Source organism: Vigna angularis, chromosome 7 (genome assembly GCF_016808095.1).
Source record: "Vigna angularis cultivar LongXiaoDou No.4 chromosome 7, ASM1680809v1, whole genome shotgun sequence".
NCBI lineage: Eukaryota > Viridiplantae > Streptophyta > Magnoliopsida > Fabales > Fabaceae > Vigna > Vigna angularis.
In genome coordinates, this window is record NC_068976.1 from 12,413,368 (window position 1) to 12,432,156 (window position 18,789).

The 18,789-nt window shown below is 26.9% G+C and overlaps 1 protein-coding gene across 1 annotated transcript; it reads left to right on the forward strand.

Annotated features, from left to right (window-relative positions):
* Positions 1 to 16,022: 16,022 nt before the first annotated feature.
* Positions 16,023 to 16,781, forward strand: LOC108337837 (protein GLUTAMINE DUMPER 4). The gene has a single exon (XM_017574439.2). It carries the CDS (start codon positions 16,113 to 16,115, stop codon positions 16,641 to 16,643), a length of 531 nt encoding a protein of 176 aa, XP_017429928.1. The 5' UTR covers positions 16,023 to 16,112; the 3' UTR covers positions 16,644 to 16,781.
* Positions 16,782 to 18,789: the final 2,008 nt, after the last annotated feature.

The following is an 18,789-nucleotide window of genomic DNA, read 5'->3' on the forward strand; positions in this document are numbered from 1 at the left end:
ATATATATATATTAATGGATAACATAAACTAAATGATCATACATAGGAGTTAGTACTGTATATGATTATAAAAAAGGAATTAATTGTACAATTCAATGTTGATATCATATGCACACAGTGGAGACACTACGAGAGGCATAAGAAGCTGGTTATAGTGCAGTTTCCGAAAAGCAGAAGAATAAAGGAAAGCTAAACTAATAGTTAAACAATATTAAGATTTTGTTTTGTCCATTAGATTATAATTAATGACAAATTATTGCTCTCTTAGTCAGTCCCAATTAGAATTTATTAATCAATATATGCAAAGCAACATGAGTTAACCTGAAGTTGAAGTGGTACCTTCCTTATCTGAAATTATGTGTGGCACATATCAAAGAAAGAATATATATATATATATATATATATATATATATATATATATATATATATATATAGAGAGAGAGAGAGAGAGAGAGAGAGAGAGAGAGAGAGAGAGAGAGAGAGAAAGAGGGAGAGAGAATTTTGGATTAGTGGAAGTGTACGTCAGAGATTACACATGCATCCATGCAAGTTATTCTCTGCATCTGTCTGCGTCACTTTTCTCAGTCTGCAACAAAATATTCTAAAACACCAAAGTATGTCTAACATATATATTATATTATATTATATTATAATAGCATTTCATTTTATGCTAAATTCTCATTGAACTGTGTAAATAAATTTGAGGACTAGTGCTCTATCCACTTTGAAATTGGTCATAGATATATGTAGTTACAAAAATCTGAGCATGATTAAGGTATTATAGTGCTAAAATGAGGTCATGGACAATTGGTTACGCTTCAGACATGTTTAATTATTATTATTATTATTAACTATACGGATACTCAATTCAGCTTCACATCATTCATAGATTTTTCAAAAAAAAAGTTCACCAAAAATATAACATCAATTAGATATATAAGTTTAATTTATATAAAGAATTAACATTAACACAATGAATTTGTAATTTTTTATCTTTGTATATGGCTTTCAAATTTTTTATCTTTATTCAATATAACCCTTAGACTTATATTTATATTTACATTATTAATGTTATAAATAATTGTAATATCAGGAACACTTAATTTACACAATTAAAATTTAGGAGCTAAAGTGATATATATGTGATATTTATTATTGGTAGAGAAACTAAAATCATACAAACAATTATAAATAATAAAAGTGTAACTAATTATTTAGAAGAAGCATTTTTCTGTTCCTTACAAATTGTTGAGAACAGAAGTTAATTAGTTACGTGAGTTAAAAGTCAACTTATATGTCTTGTCAAACACACACCATGTAGAAAAAAGAAAGTATATATATAAAATAGAAAAAAAAAAATCAATTTCTCACAATTGATGTTTTTATGTTTAGGAAATTCGTTTTGTATTGTCGAGGCCAAAAAGGTAAAATGGTTATCCAAAACTTGATTTGAAGTCACTTTTGGTGGAATGTTTTCTGATTTTCTTTTATTAAACAAATGAAGCATTTTTAGCAGTTGAACTGTTGAATGGATTAATGGCTAATGCATATGATTAAGAGTGTGATAAAATAAAGCTACAAATAATATAATAAATGAACCATTTTCAGTCTGAGTACCCTTTTTTTCTTTGTATTATTTATATTAGTATATCTAGCATATTAAAAAATTATATACGTTATTAAGTTATCTATATGTTACCTTTATTATTGATAATACATGTTTTATATGATTAAAATTATATTACTTATTATGAAAAAAAAATATTTAGAAATAAATCAAAAGAGAAAATATAAATAATCTTTTTAGGAACTTAAACCAGATTTTTATAATTCAATACATATTCAATTTCAAATAATAAGAATACTAAAAGAAGTTATTAATAATTAAAACAAAAAATAAGTAATATATTGAAGAAGTAAAATTTAGTTAAGTCTAAAGACTTTCATATCAAATACAAATAGCACATTAATTAAATAATAAATCATGTATATATAAGTGGTAGAGTACAACTTTAAAGTTAGAATATGATAATGATAATGTATGAGAAAGAAGCTAGTAGAATAAAAGTGACGACCCTATGAAAAATGAAGAATCAAAGTTAGATAGAATAAATTTGGACCCCTTTTTCCGAATGGGTGGAGAATATATGTTGACGTGACAAAGCAGATAAAATGAAGCATCGAAGTTGAAATTATATTTCCCAAAGTAAAAGCTGTTTCTGTTGTGATCCAAAAAGTGTTCTTCATCACATGTATGATCATGAAACTAACTAATGAAGGTAGATAGAATATGGAACTAACCAATCAAGTGGATAGAATATGAATCACCTATGTTAAATTTAAAGAATAATATATGTTATATATCATGCTTAAGATATTCAAGAATACTTTTTTTTATATTCAGTCATATTTTTCAAGTAAATGTTTTTATATAAATTATTTAATTAAAATATAAAAATGTGTGAAAATATAAAATAACTCTTAAAAATTAATTTTAGAAGAATTTTGATTTCTTCTTATATACATATATTATTATATAAGAATTCAGCATTTTGGCGTAAGCTAAAAACACAAGACCCAATATACAATGTTGATTTTGTGTTAGTCTAATGCATGATATTTAAAAGCTGAAAATTAATATTCTTTTAAGAAAAAAAGTTGAGTCTAATGTTTACAAAATATCATCAATTAGAAAACTGAAGCTAAAGTCCATATTGACTAATTAAAAGTTGACACAACATAGCATTAGAAAAAGTTATACCTAAGTCCGTGGTACTAATTGTCTTTAACTTAATGCAATTTAGTAATTATTTTGGTTATCAAACTGCTTAAACTATAGTGACTGCGTATTTTTTATAAAAATTAATAGGGATTTGAGTAGAGTCGATGACCGATAAAAGAATAAAGCATAAACTTTATCACATTTTAACTTTTTTTTTTATATAAATGTAGATATTTTTAATTGAGATTTTATTAATTTTTTTCGTTTACCGTTGTTTAAAATTTTTATACTTTTCAAATGAATATTTGTGTTTAATTTTTTTCATTAACAAGATAATGTGATTATTCTCCTATCTTAGTATTTTTGTAGCTATTCGTGTATTTTAAAAATTATTAAGTTTTATGATTAATATAAAATAATATTATGGTTAATTTAAAAAGATAAATGATTTTTATTGTTTTAAATGAAAACGTGTTGAATCACAATAACGGTTCTATCATATGCGGTGATGGGGACAATACTTTAGTCAATGTAGATGATGATATGAAAGTCATGGAGAGATAAAGTCAATTCACAATTTATAAGTGAGTGTAAACATTATCTTACCAACCGATTTTGTAAGGTTGACTTAAACTTAAAGTTCACTTCTTAACATGGTATCAAAACTGTAAGTTAGAATTTATCCTAACAAAATTTGATATTTATTTGGTTTATTATTTCATTCACTATCAAATTGTTATCAAACTATTAACGTCAAGTCTCAATCGACTATAGATAAAATCAACTCATAATATATATAAATGAATACAAACATTTACCTTACAACTGGTTTTCTAAGATTGAGTTAGACTTAAAGTTTATAATATAATTATCCAATTTTTAGGTGAAAGCAAAAATGCCACTTTTCGTTTTATATTAACCATAATATTATTTTTCATTATTTCATTAACTAAATAACATCATATTTTTTAATACATAGAAATAAATAAGGATGATAAGATAACAATTATATCACTTAGGTTGTGTTTGTTTTAGGTGAATTTACTGTTTAGGTTAATTTGCGGATGGATTCTGAAATTAAATGGTGTTCGCTTTAAGTGATTTGTGAGATAACTACTTTTTTTATCTTCTCATATTTTTGAAAGGACTGTAATCGAATTCTCTTTTTTGTCTCCAAAAAAAATTTACATATCTTTGCATATGTCATTGCTGAACCACCACAACACCACACACTAACCAAAGATCAATCCACTTTTACTTCTTTCACAAAACTTTTTCTAGTTATGCTCTACTTTTTTTTCCATAATTTTATTTCTATTTCATTTCTACTTTTAATTGGTGAGTATAGATTCATGATGAACTCCATGCAGAGATTCATGCTCAAATTATTCATGCTTCTTAATAATAATAATACAAAAATATTACATTTAAACAAATTATTTCATTTTACTAAATTACAATTTTTTTACATTTTTAAAATTAATTTTAATAATTAATTTTAATTTTTTTCTCTTTATAAACATTTTACAATTAAATATAACATTAACAATTATCATTTTATATTACTTTAATAACTATGGTCATTTTGGTAATCTTCAATTTTTATCCATTAAAACAATTGTTTTTTATCTGTCAGATCTAATCCTACACTAATTCTCACAAATTTTACTTTCAAATCCACTCTCACTCCCTTCCAAATTCACTGAAATAAACAACAATTAATTCACCCACAAATTCCCTCAAATTCATTCACTCACTCTCCTTCAAATCATTCATCAAAAGTAAACACAACCTTAACTATCAAAAAACCTAAAACTACTACAAAACTATAAAAAGCAAACAAAAGATAAATATGTTTTAATAGAAAGTATTGGGCGTGGTCTTAAAAAACTGAATATTTTTCTTAATAACTTATATCAATAACACTATTTTTTTAAAATTAGACTTTTATAAATTTTAAGAGCCGTAAACAAGTGTCTTCTTTATTTATTTGAACATTAAGTAATTATTATAATTATTAGATTAGCGTTAATTATTCAAATTGCATAATTTTTCCCATGACATGTACTCAAACTGTATATTTAATTATGATGATATTTGATTAGAGAGAAAGTAAATCATATAAAGGAGATAAGTTATATTCCCGCCCTATGACAAATATGTTTATTAATAATATGATTAGGATTTATTCTTAATCAATTATATAATTTATCAATAAAATTAAAATTAATTTTGATGATATATCTCAAAAAGGATTCCACCATTTAACTAATTGTCTTCAAAGTAACTTTAGTAGGAAAAAAAAACAAAAGTTGGTGTATATACAAAGTGACACTAACTTATTTAATATATATATATATATATATATATATATATATATATATATATATATATATATATATATATATATTCGTGAATAACCAAGGTACCAATTATCTGAAAAGCCAACAAATCCATAATGAGTTAAAGAAATGTTATGATCTTCTTCAGGAATAAGAATATCAGAAATTTGCACAGAATATAGTATTTTATCCTTAAAGTAGAGTGCCAAACGTTGACATTAATTAGGGAATGAAAATTGATACATGAAATCTCCAACAATTCAACAGGAATTAAAGGTGTTGATTTAAAAAAATAAATCTCTAGCTAACGTCAAAATGAATTAAATATTTTAAAACATAGAATATAAACATGAAAAAGAAATAAACATAATTGTCAGGGTTAGCACATCATTTGATTCCATCATAAATAAATGTTGATGAATAAATATGTTTTGTCACATATTTTATAAATTTAGCTTAATTTTGTATTATACTTATCTGACAATATTTCCGTTATCTAAGTAGTAGTGTTATATATTTTTCAATATCTATCGGCCACTTAGGTCGATATGCATTGATCAGAAGGAGATCATTTGGCCAAACGGTTGACATTAGTAAAATCCATGGTAAAATACAATTAAACTAAGAAAAAAAGGTTAAGTTAATTGGCAAAATTTGGAAAAATATTTGAGGATGTCAAATTAGATTTTTTTATATAAAAATCATGTTTTATAATTAAAATAAAAAAGTCTTCATTTTCTTTCTTTATTTTGTCTACTGAAAACAAGCATACATGATAATAGAATAAAAAAACTATCATTAGCTATCATGTAATAAAATAATCATAAAATACTATCATGCTATCATTAAATGTCAGTTGTAGTTGTAGAAATTGAAAAAGTTATGATAAGTTGAACTAATATATCAATCAAGTAATAAATTTTTGACTTTTTTGTTGCGACCAAACATATATACACAAATATTAGAATGTTGATAAATTCTTTAAATTTGAATCTTAACGCTATGCTGAAGTTGAAAATGAAAAATTAATGTTTCTTGCTCGTTGAAATCCATGGGATAATATTTGAAGTTGAAAATGAAAAATTAATCTTTTCTTGCTCATTGAAATCCATGGGATAATATTTGTCTACAAGAGTGCAAATTTTATCAATATTAAAAGTTTTATAAGCATCCTTATGATATAAGATAGAGCTTAGAATTAATAACTCTTTTACTTAGTTATTAAATCTACAATTTAACTCTTGTAATTGTTTATCAATTATAACAAAGAATATATCAACTCTCAAATAATGCTCCATTATATGATTTTTTGGTGACGAGAGCATCTTGTCTTGTTACATAAAAATTGAGCACCTCAATCGCATGTTTTTCACAAAAAGAAGTCACATTTTTTAAACAAGTGATTTTGTAGAACAAACTAAATGCATAAAATTAACTATATCTTATTGTAATGCTTGACAAAAGAACAATTGTTATCCCTATAATTTCTCTCATCAAATACAAAATCAATATAAACTCAAATGAAGCCAAACTTTTGAAAGTATTATCAGCATCACCATGTTAAGAATAAGTAAACATCAACACTAATTTTTTTAGAATTGAACAAGTTGCATCATACATATTTATCAAGCTACAAATAGAAGAAGATTGAGAGCTCTAATGGGTATCCCTAGCTTGTTTTAAAATACCAATTTGATTTGCCCTTTACAATTTTCAAACTCGTCATAACGTTTAGTACAAAAACAAACAATATTAACAATAAAAGTTAATTTTGAAAAGAACTAATGAATTGGAATCATTGCTTCTGATGCAGCAACCACGACAAGTTGTAACCGATGAGAAAAACAATAAACATAATATGCATAAGGACAATCACTCAATGCTTTTAATCTATTCCATTCTCCTCTCATATTTCTAACACCCTTGACCATACATATTAGAAACATTAAAATTATATCGAGAAAGTACAACACACAATTCATTCTTATAAGTTAATGTTGTTGTGTCTTTAACATGCACAATATCAAAAAACTACTCTTGTATGAAGAAATTTTTGTCAAGGAATCTCAAAACAAAATCCATTTGTTCTTTTTTGATAGCACAAGCTTCCTCGATAATTATACAAAACTTGGAATCCTCAACTTCCTCGTGAATATGGTTTTTCACTTTACTAGAAATAATATTTAATAATTCCTTTCAAATTTTATGTGAAGTATATTTGGAATTATATGGAGCATTTTTCAAAACAATTGTTGCAACTTCATCATTGTATGGTGCTATGAGTTTTATCATCTCAAGAAAATTACTTTGGTTCCTCGTAGTTTCATCATGACCTCAAAAAGCACAACCTTGAAATGATAAAAAAAAACTATGTCAATTGAAGTATTGAGACACAACTTATTCTACATAATTTGATATGAGTTTTGCACTTTCAAAACATTCCTACACTGGTGCAAAAAAGGGCTTTGACGTCAATATTTTTCGACCTTTAACATCCAAAAATAGACGGACATCATATCGGGAGACGTTAAATTGACATAGACTATAACCCCGACGTTAATTGATGTTAGATAAATATATACCCCGACATCATATGGAGTCCAACACAATCCCCTTAGCGATCATCCAGAAGGTGGTTTCTATTAGGGATTTGATGTCTGAATATTTGTTGCCCGACGTCAAGTTCGTTGAGCCACAGATATTTGGTCAACGAAAGTTTTCCTCTGGAATGGAACTGTAAAGGATTTGGAGTTGAAAATTAGACTTTCCGATGTTAATTGACGTCATAAATGGCAAAGGTCGACATCAATTGACATAAATTAGTGTCATGAAGTGCATCTTCCCACATCTTTTTAGTGATTATTTTAATAAAAGCTTCGTTTTTTTTTAATTTTACTACACCTGAAAATCAGAAAACCAGTTCTTGCATTTATATATCTAGAATTCATCTATTCACAATTCAAACTATAACTAAAGCTATGACAATTTTGATTTAACAAGTCTTGACAAGCTCTCACTACATTATTGTGTTATTGTGTGGTGAGCAAGGATCCTTCCCTATGTGTTTAAGAAAAGCATAATTCTTTTTATTATTAACTTCCCTTCCAACTTTTAAAACCTATAAAAAAAACACTTAACAAAGTTAAAACAATAAGAAAGACAACCAACTCCTTCCTAATTAGAATTCAAATTCAATCACTTGAAAACATCTGAACTAGGATGTCTGCTTGGTTTTTTACTAAAAAGATAGTAAGGTAAGCAATATGCAACATCTTTTAACAATGAATACTCTAACCATGAAGAAAATAAACTAAACCATCTGTATTAAAATCTTTTTGGTTAATCATTTTTACCTGACCACAAATAATTTTCTAAATGTATTTGATATGGATCTCATTTTAGATAAGTCATCCGTACCTCATCAATATGATTTGGTGGGTATTGTCAAATTTGAGAACTCTTTTTCATATCACATTTTAAAGAATTTTTAAATTAATTATATGTAACTCTAAGAACTTTGGATTTTTTTTTTCAATTTTTTTATTCTTTATAATAATTTTTTAATATAAATTTATCAGCTTTCACCTATTTACAAAAATATAAATTTATCACAATTCAGTGGTACACAGTAGACAAATTTATCACATGGAAGAGGAAAACAAATTGTTTAAAAAAAAAGGAAAAAACATAAACTTACAAAAAAAAATTGATTGGTCCAAAATGTTCCTTAACCCTTTAATTTCACTCTGGTGATATTTAATTTTGAAAAAGATAAAAAATTGAAAGTGAAAATTGAGATAGAAAGAAGAAGTATGAAATAGATGAAGGTATATAAGACACATCAAGGAAAGAACGTAGAAAAGAAGGGGAAGAGAGAAACTAAATAAAGAAGAAAAAAAAAGGAAGGTCCTAGAGAAACGAAATGGGGTTTTGAAAAAGTTCTCTAAACTTTATTTAAATAATATAATAATATATAAATATTATTTTTAAATATATATAAAAAATTATATGACAAAACTTTAGGGTAATCTCCCATCATAAAAAATATATGTCTTTAGTCAATGCAAGACTAACACGTAAATAAATAATGTGGTTTATGTCCATCTAGATAAGAATTCATAAACATAAGTTATACGAAATAAATTAAATAAGTTCATTAATTATTATATTTATTGTCATCAACACACTTGACTAACTTTAGTGTATCTTCTGCAGATACAAACCTTATTCAGTTTGGAGAGAACGAATACTTGAACATTTCGACTTGAGAGTGTGAAATTGAAGTTAAGAGTACTAGAAGTTGAAGTTTTTGCAAAATGTATTCGACTTTGTAACAACAATTTTAATGGAAATGTAATAATATGTAGATAGTAATGATTAATGTTGTCAAAATGGGTTAGAACCCATGGGCCAATGGGCCAACCTGACCCGGCTCACCACGGGTTTGGGCCAGGTTGGGTTTGAAAAAAATAAATATTTTTATACAGGGCAATTTTCAATCCGACTCACTTAGAACCTGGCTCACCTGGGTTGAACCAGGTTGGCTCACCAACCCACCTAGTTTAATTTAATTATTTATTATTTTTGTGTTTCAATGTTATTAGTTAACATTTTTTTATTATATTGTAAATGGAAATAAATTAGTTTAATTTAATTATTTATTATTTTTGTGTTTCAATGTTATTAGTTAACATTTTTTTATTATATTGTAAATGGAAATAAATAAAAAGATGTTTCAAGAGAGCAAAATATTATAAATTTATCAATTTAAGACTTTAAACTTGTGGATAAGTGACACAAAAATTGTCAATATTATAAACTTATTTATTCGTTTTTTGGGTTTGCTTTTGCATTATATTTGAATTATATGTTAATTATTTTATTTTGAATTGTCTTTGGAGTTTAACATCGTAAAATTGTTTAAATTTGAATTACAAAAAAATTGTAATATTTTTTGGATTTAAAAAAGAACTTGTAATTAAGTAAGTCAATCCGTTTAACCCATCAACCCCATGGTGGACTGGGTCATGTTCGAAATTTTTCGACTCGCTAATAAGTGAGCTAGGTTGAGTTGACTCACTGAATGAACAACTCGTGATGAATCGAGTGACCCATTTTGACAACACTAGTAATAATTATGTATTATCTATTAAGTCTTTATTTTCATGTTATAAAAGTCTTTATCATCGTAGTAATTCGTGTTTTAAATTATTAAAATATATTTTATTTTAAATAATTTTAAAAAGTTATACTAAATTTCTATTTGATCCTTATTTTTAAATTATTTGTGAAGTACATTATTTTTACTCTTGTTTATAATTACTTTATATTTGTTTAATGTTGTGTGATATTTACACAACTGTAATTTTTTTATTTTATTGAAAAAAAGAAAATAAATATCATTTTAACATTAAATATTTAATGATATCATGTTTTATTTTTTTAAAATATTTAATTAATATTTATAATAATAAATAAATAAATACGAATGAGAATATGAATATACCTATCTTCTTACGAGGATGAGAATAAAATAAAAAATTCGTACTTATTAAATAAGTTTTTTACTTTAGTAATAATAATGAATTAAGATTGTTTCATTGTGATCCTCTTAATCATGAAATATTCAAATTCCATCGTAGTTTTAAATTAAAAAAACGTAAAATACGTAACAAATTTTACTCAACATGTGAAACCAATTTCTTTATTAATAGTAAGATTGGTGATTATTATATGATGTTCATCGATTAGTGTGACTCCAAAATCACTTTATTTTCTTGCTCAATAGATGACATTTTTTTTCAGTGATACATTTCTCACAAAAACAATATTGATTTTTCTCCTTAATCAATTATCAATCATTTTTATACCCAAGAGAATTAATGGTGAAGTTTATGAATCAATTTTGAGTGAATATACAGTAAAATAGAGATTGTACCTTCAAAACTATTATTAAGACATTTTTTTATTTACGAGCGTTGCTCTCTACACCACCACAGACTATTCTCTGCACTTTTTTATTTCAGTTTTATCTTTCAATAAAATTTAATTTTTAAGTATAGTGTAGAAGGTGTGCGTAAAAGAAGGGTAACCTTAAACAGATGTGAGCATCCGTCCACGGATGTCAACATCCGTTTAACGGATGCTCACATCCGTTTAAGGGTATGTTGCTGAAATTGGCCATGTAATTGAGGGCACTAGATTGAGAACTGTTTATTTCTGTCATCGAGCAGGGAGAGTTACAAGAAGAAGTGATATGACCAGATTACCAAATTTAACATTTATCATACTGTCAAATACCAAGAGCATATTACGAAAAACATACCCTATTAAATTTTGAATTTTATGAAAAAATCGTGCGCCAATGGAGGCTGGCACTCCCGAGTTATTACTTCTTGAACTGTTAGCAGGCTATGTCTACTTGAATCATCCTGCAGAGAAAAAATAGTAGGGCAACTAATAAGCAAACCATGTCTTACATCGAAAAAGTTATTATATGATATGCGACTATAATGATTCCAGTCTGGGTAAATCTCTTTATAACTGTTTTGTTTTATTAAGTTTCTTTTCGATAATTGAAAATTCCAACTGTATTTTATGTATAGATTGAGTAAAACCACTGTGATTCTAGATCATACCAAAATCTATTCTACCATATCAGCAGCTCAACCCTTGGAAACTCAAACAAGTGGTTGGTTTATAATTCATAATGATCGGTCTCCTTGGACCTTGACATTAGTAGATTATTAAGGAGTTCAGTATCCGTTGAAGGCCCAACGGATATCCCACATTCGTTGTGGCCTTTCGCGGGCTCTGTGGAGGCGAAAAACAACAAAGACAGCACATTATACAAAGACAGTACAATATACATAGCATGAGCAACAACAACACAGTATAGATTCAAACAATAATACACCCTAACATGCAAACAAAGCTAGAAAGTAAGAAAATAGTAGTGAAGAAAACCAACCTGGATGGATGAAGACGAAAACAAGCCGCAACGAAACTAGAATTTGCACTCCTCCACACCACGAATCAGCAGCAGCAATGAAACCCAAAAGGTGGAGAACACAATAATCAACGAAAAAGAAAGAAAAGGAAGGAATAAGAGAGGAACTCAAACAGAAATGGGAAAGAGAGGAGAGTATTCATGATATGTGGGGGTGGGGTGCAGCTGCGCTCAGTGAATATGAATGAGGTAAAATTATGGTTTGGGAAATAAATTAAAAATTCATGGTAAAAGTAATAAAGTTTTAACCTTTAACCTAAGGGTAATTTTGGAAATAAAAGAATTTGGAGAGGTGGAGGGAGCAGTACGTGGTGGTGGAGGGAGCAACTCTCTTCATTTATTGGATTGGATGATGATATTTTACACCCAGAAAACGTCATGTGAGGAAGTAAAAAAGAAACTACAAAATGTTGAGTATCACCTCAAATGTAAAATTTACAATTTTACTAAATTTTACTTTATATTATTTTTAAAACCTTTTAGTAATGGTTTAAATATGAAAATTTTACATATAACTATATAGATAAGATGGATCATCAAAAGAATATATATCAAAGAAATTTAACACAAATCAATTATGAACATTATATAAATAATTTATCACACTATTTTCAATTCAAAATCATAAAAAAATTAGTAATACAATTGGTTAAGAAATAGACTTTAAACTTAACTCAGTTTATACTTATGTACTATGTAGGTTATAGATTTATGTATAAGATTAAATATTAATGGACAGTTCAATAGTAATCCGATAACTAATAAAACAAAACAATGATGAAACATATGTCCAACAAACAATAAATCTTTTTAGAATAGATTCTAAGAATAACTTTGATATCAGGTTAACTTTGATACCAAGTTAAGAAATTCCAACATCATAAAACCAGTTTGTAAAATGAAATTTACATTCACTTATATATTTTAAATTTGTGTTATTTTTAATTAATATAATTTTTTAACGATCTTTCGTCATAAATCATAAAACAACGAGCTATAAAGTTTTTTTTATTTTCTATTTTTTTAACTCTACCTATAACACAAACTCAAATCTTATCTTTGATATAGAAATAACAAAATATTATTTTATTCTATCTTCTTTAGAAGGGGGCATAGTTTGATGACTTGATGAATAATTAAGAGTACATAATGATCACATTTGAAATCCAAGTAATAATGAAACAAAAGCAAAAGCTCCAATGGCTTTGTTTCCTCCTTTGCCCACATTGTTTATTCTCTTTTATCCCCACTTGATCATTGTGGTTGCTTTCACAATATAAATATCCAATTATGCACCATCATGCTATGCCCTTCTTGGGACCCACTAACCTAAAGACGTGGCTCTCCAAAAATAGACAAGATACTTAATTATTTGCTTTTCTTTTTCCAAAATATGCAAAATTATTGCATCATCCTCACAATAAATATATGTATTCCTTTTGTAGGCGTATTGCTAGCTAGCAGTACCAAGGATAAGGTTCAAGAGCAGTATTATATCATGACTTCATTCATGTTTATGCATCATATTCTTCTTTCCAAGGAGTAAAGTATTTGGAGCACGCACTACATTAATTTTTCTATAACAATATTTATATTTTCTTATTAAATTTATTTTTTAGAACTTGTTTAGTGATTAGAATATAGTAATAATTTGCAAGAAGTAAAGATTTGCAGTTTTTTTTGTCAAAAAAAATTGTAATTTTTATTAGAAAAGTTGAGTATTTATAGATATAGATCCAACCACGTCAAATTTATAATGAGTTTCTATTTTTCATGTTATTTGTAAATGTACTTTCGTTTGAAGAGATGATTTTCAATATATTCTTACATACTTGTTTCAACTTTTAACTTTATTTTATCAACAATTAAATGAGTTTTAGAATATTATAACAGGATGTGTTATTTGATTTATTTTATAAAATTTTTATAATTGTATATTTCTTTGTTGATAATTTTATAAAATAATTCAATGTCATTGTGGGCACATCTTAGATAACAGTCAACATGGAACATCTTGGTTCAAATAATCTAGAGTTTAGTCAATATCAATACTCAAAAACCAAACACAACAGAAAAATTTTTAAAATATTTTAAAAATACATAAATATTGTAATTTTTTTTATTATTTTAATTGTTCATTTTAATATCTCACTATTTTTTTTTACGTTTCTCTTCTTACAAATTGACTTACAATCTCGTAAATAAATTGAATTGAAAAAATTAATTGCACTTTTGAGTATCTAAGTAACATATTGTGTCAATAGGTTTCCAAGTATCATATATGAGCAGTTAGGATCGTGTTCTAATGGTGTAAAATTCGATAGGTTAGATTTTGTAATTGTAGTATTTTAATTTTCTGTTAATTGAAATATACTTCCTTTATTTCTTTTTTAAAAGTTGGATTTTTGGAATTTGAAATCTATGGCAACATTAATTTCTCTTATTATTTATATCTTTATTTCGTATCTAATATTGTATTACACTACATAAATAAGGCAACATTAATTTCTCTTTTATTATTTATATCTTTGTTTTGTATCTAATATTGTATTACACTACATAAATATATTTATTGGGACACAGAAAAAAAAAGAAAATAGAAAATCTTATTTGGTTTAGATTAAGAAAATTTATTATATTTCTTAGTTTGTCCAAAATAACCTTAAGCATACTCATAAAGGAACATAGGAAATAATTATGACTGATAACATTTTTTGTGGGTGAAAATCAGGATATTTAAGAGATCCAATTGATGTAATTAAACATGGAATAACTAAAATCTCACATTTGTAACAACTGAGACACAATTGGCAAAGTTAAAATATAAAAAACTAAATTTAAAAAGCTGAAGACAATTTTGAACCTTAAATCTTAAATTTTCTAAAGAAAATAAATATGTGATAATGACAAGTCAAATGTAGAAATTCATTATATTTTGAAGTATAAATTTATCGTCATTTTCATATACAATGGGTATTTTTTTTTGTTTAATACTAATTTATCTTCATCGAAAAATAGGTATATTTATATATGTATACATATTAGTTTATTAATAATTTTAAATATTAATTAAATAATTTTTTATTGATAATAAAAATCTTAATAAAAGATCATAATATTATTAAATATTTAACATAAAAATACACACTTTTTTAATATTAAATATTATGAAAAAAATTATAATTATATAAATATTAAATAACATAAAAGTTAAATAATTGTAAAAAGGAGTAAAACTAACTAAAATGTAGTTTAGAAATAAGTTAAGAAATTAAAAACTAAATAAAATTTAATATATAAGACTTTTATATTACTTAATAAAATAAATGTGTTTTAATAATTTAAAATGGAAACATATAAGGATATAAACGATATTAAAATAGACACGGTGACAAGGATTGATGAATACGTAAATATATATATATATATATATATATATATATATATATATTGAAAATTTGAGTATGTGGGAAATCCTACATTAATTAAAGAAAAATGATTTCCTAATATATTGATGTAAGTCCTATTTTATAAACTGTTTTTTAGGATTGAATTAAATTTAAAATTTAATTTTTAAATATAACGTTAATATAGAGATTTTCCATGTTGTGATGAAAAGTAAAGAGAAAAGAAAAGGAAGTATAGTGGAAATAAAAATAGAAAGTTAGAAGAAATGATATTTTTTATATACATTAATAACAACCCGTATATGATCTTGAATATCTCTTTTCCATTATTTAATAAAAAGTTGTTCTAAACTTCTTTTAACACTAACAATAAAAAAAAATGCATAGACAAGAGTATTATATTAGAAAGAATAAAGTGAGATTAATTTTGAATTTTACATTCTTTGCATTATACTTATTATAGCATCACACAACTATAAACACAATCTTCTTGCTCTGTCTCATTCAATATATCTTGGGCACTATAAATACCCTACTCCCCATGTCTCTTTTACAAGCTCTCAAAAATCCTTCTCTTCTTTGCCTTCTATTTCCCCTCCACCAACTACCAAAAGCAAAAGCACAATAGCAAAATGAGAAGTTTTCCCATTCCCACCAACACCAAAACCACCACATTAGCACCAACAACCTCCACAGTACAAACACTGACAACAACGTCAACAAGAACAACATCAACATCAACCTCAACTTCATCACCTCTTGCCTCTCCATGGCACTCTCCTGTTCCTTACCTTTTTGGAGGCTTGGCCATCATCATGGCTCTCATATCCATGGCACTCTTCATACTTGCTTGCTCCTATTGGAGACTCACAAGGAGTACCCAACAAAGGGATTTGGAGAATATGAACACCAACAAAGAGGGTGATGATGACCCTCAAGAAAAGGAACAGCCTTTGGTCTATGAGGAGAAGATCTTGGTCATTATGGCTGGAGATCACAAACCAACCTTCTTGGCCACCCCATCTTCCAATACCAATTTCCACAAACACCTCGCAAATTCAGAAAATTTGGAAATTTCCGACAACAAACGTGTTGTTCTTGATGATGATGTTTCAGACGGAAATGGAAGTTCTCGTGAACATAATCAACAACCTAGTCAGTGAAAACTATGAGTTTAGATCCTCTCTGTGCTCTCCACCACGATTTTGTCTGCTTTGATGAGTGAATGGGGTTTAAGGTTCTGTGGAAGTGGTGTAGCTTAAAGACTGAATAGTTATGAAATGTCGTTCCATTTTTGTTTATTTTTTCCATCAATGTACTATCACTCTTCTTTTTCGACAGTTTTTTTTTTTTACTTTTAACAAAATAAATAATCTCGTTTATTCATAAAAAAAACTAATTAATATTATGTACTCATAATAAATTTAAATTAAAAATTATACTTTAAAATTAAATTTATAAAAATGTATACGCAACTAACTTCATAAATAGAAAAAGAAAAGCTAAAGCTATTATTATATTTTTGTATGAAGTTTAATGCATTGTTCAAGGGAATTTCAATAGCTAGTAGCTTTTTTTTTCTTTTAAAGTAAAAGAAAAAAGGTTATTCCTTCATTTTATGTATCAAAATTATATCCAATTACCAAAAAAAAAGTTACTTTTTCAAATTCAAAACTTCAACTTCAACTTAAAGACTGTATGTGATTAGTTATAACATGGTTACAAAATAAAGTGTGCTTCTTCTGTCAACCAAACCCCATTCAAATCCTTAACTTCTTCAATTTATTTTAAATTCTAGTTCAAACAATTTATTTTTCAAAACTATTTTATATTTTGTTCATGTTGTAATTTTTTTAAAAGTATGTTTCCATAAATTTATGTAAAAATACTTACAAAAGTATTATTTTTCTATAATATTAATAAATATATTTTAAATCTAATTTATCTTCACATGTAAAATAAGATTTACATTCACTAATATAATATAAATTTACTTTATATCTAATTGATGGAAATCATCAACATATTGTTAAAATTAATGTATACATACATTAAAAATAAAAATTAGAGTAACTATGTGAAATAAATTTTTTATACATGTAATAATTTCAACTAATGTAAAAGTTTTATATATCTTTTTCTTTTTTTTCTTTCGCAAAAGTATTTTAGAGGAAATTTTTTCAGACATATTTTTTTGAAGTGAAGCAACGAGAAAAGATGCATACAAACATGATAGGTAAATGGTTAGTGTAACATCCCAATATATATAGTGTAAACTATAATAAAGAGAATCAACATGCATGATAAAGTAGTATAGTTATCCATCTAAAATATAAAGTGATATCTTTACAGTCATCCAAAAACAACTATAAATTTAAAACCTTATATACAGACTGAAAACTATACCAAAACTATACACAAGGCTATAAAGAACAACAACCACTACTCAGCAGCAGCATCACCTCCATCCAATGCTTGCTCCAAGGAAATCTCTTCTTCCGCTGCTCACATCCAAAGGATGGTCATCGCATAAGAGGAACAGCAGAACATACAAAACATAAGCACACAACAGGGTAAGCTAGTTTAAACAAAGACTAATCATACCACAATCAATAAAATTCATACAAGTATGTTATACATTCACATCACTTAAACCCTTCACACATAACACACACTGACTCTAACTGTCCGGACTTAGAATGATTGTCGAGCTATGGCGGGTCGTGCACTCGTGGTGGCTTCTACTGCTTTGCAAAGCCATTGCCAATGGGTTTCACCCTACCATACTCACGAGGTTAGTCTGTTATCACTCACCTTGGGCCATACTGGAAGCACCCAAGACTAGGACCTCCTGCTACTCCTCACGACATGGATCAATCCTCTCTACTTGAGAATGAATGACCATTGGAGTTTCAGGATAACCCCCAAGACTGAGCTCCTGCATCCATTCTAAACTTACTTGAATCTCAACTAGAGATTCCACTTTGAATCACAACATAGGGCACCACCATGTCTCCCCTCCTTGAGGATCATGGAATTACGTCCATAAACCACACTTGAACTTTACCGTTTTGATTACAACATACCACAATCACCACAGATATTACATGTTACAACTTTAACTTACTTCATACAACACTTATTGATACATATCCAACAACATAAGAACACACAAGACTTGAACTAGAACGTACCTCTCGCATAGCGAGACCATAAGCTTCTCGCACAGCGACCTAACTCGCCTTGCGAAAACCTTAGACAGAGACCAACTACTCTAGATCCCTCGTATAGCGACTAAACTGGCTATGC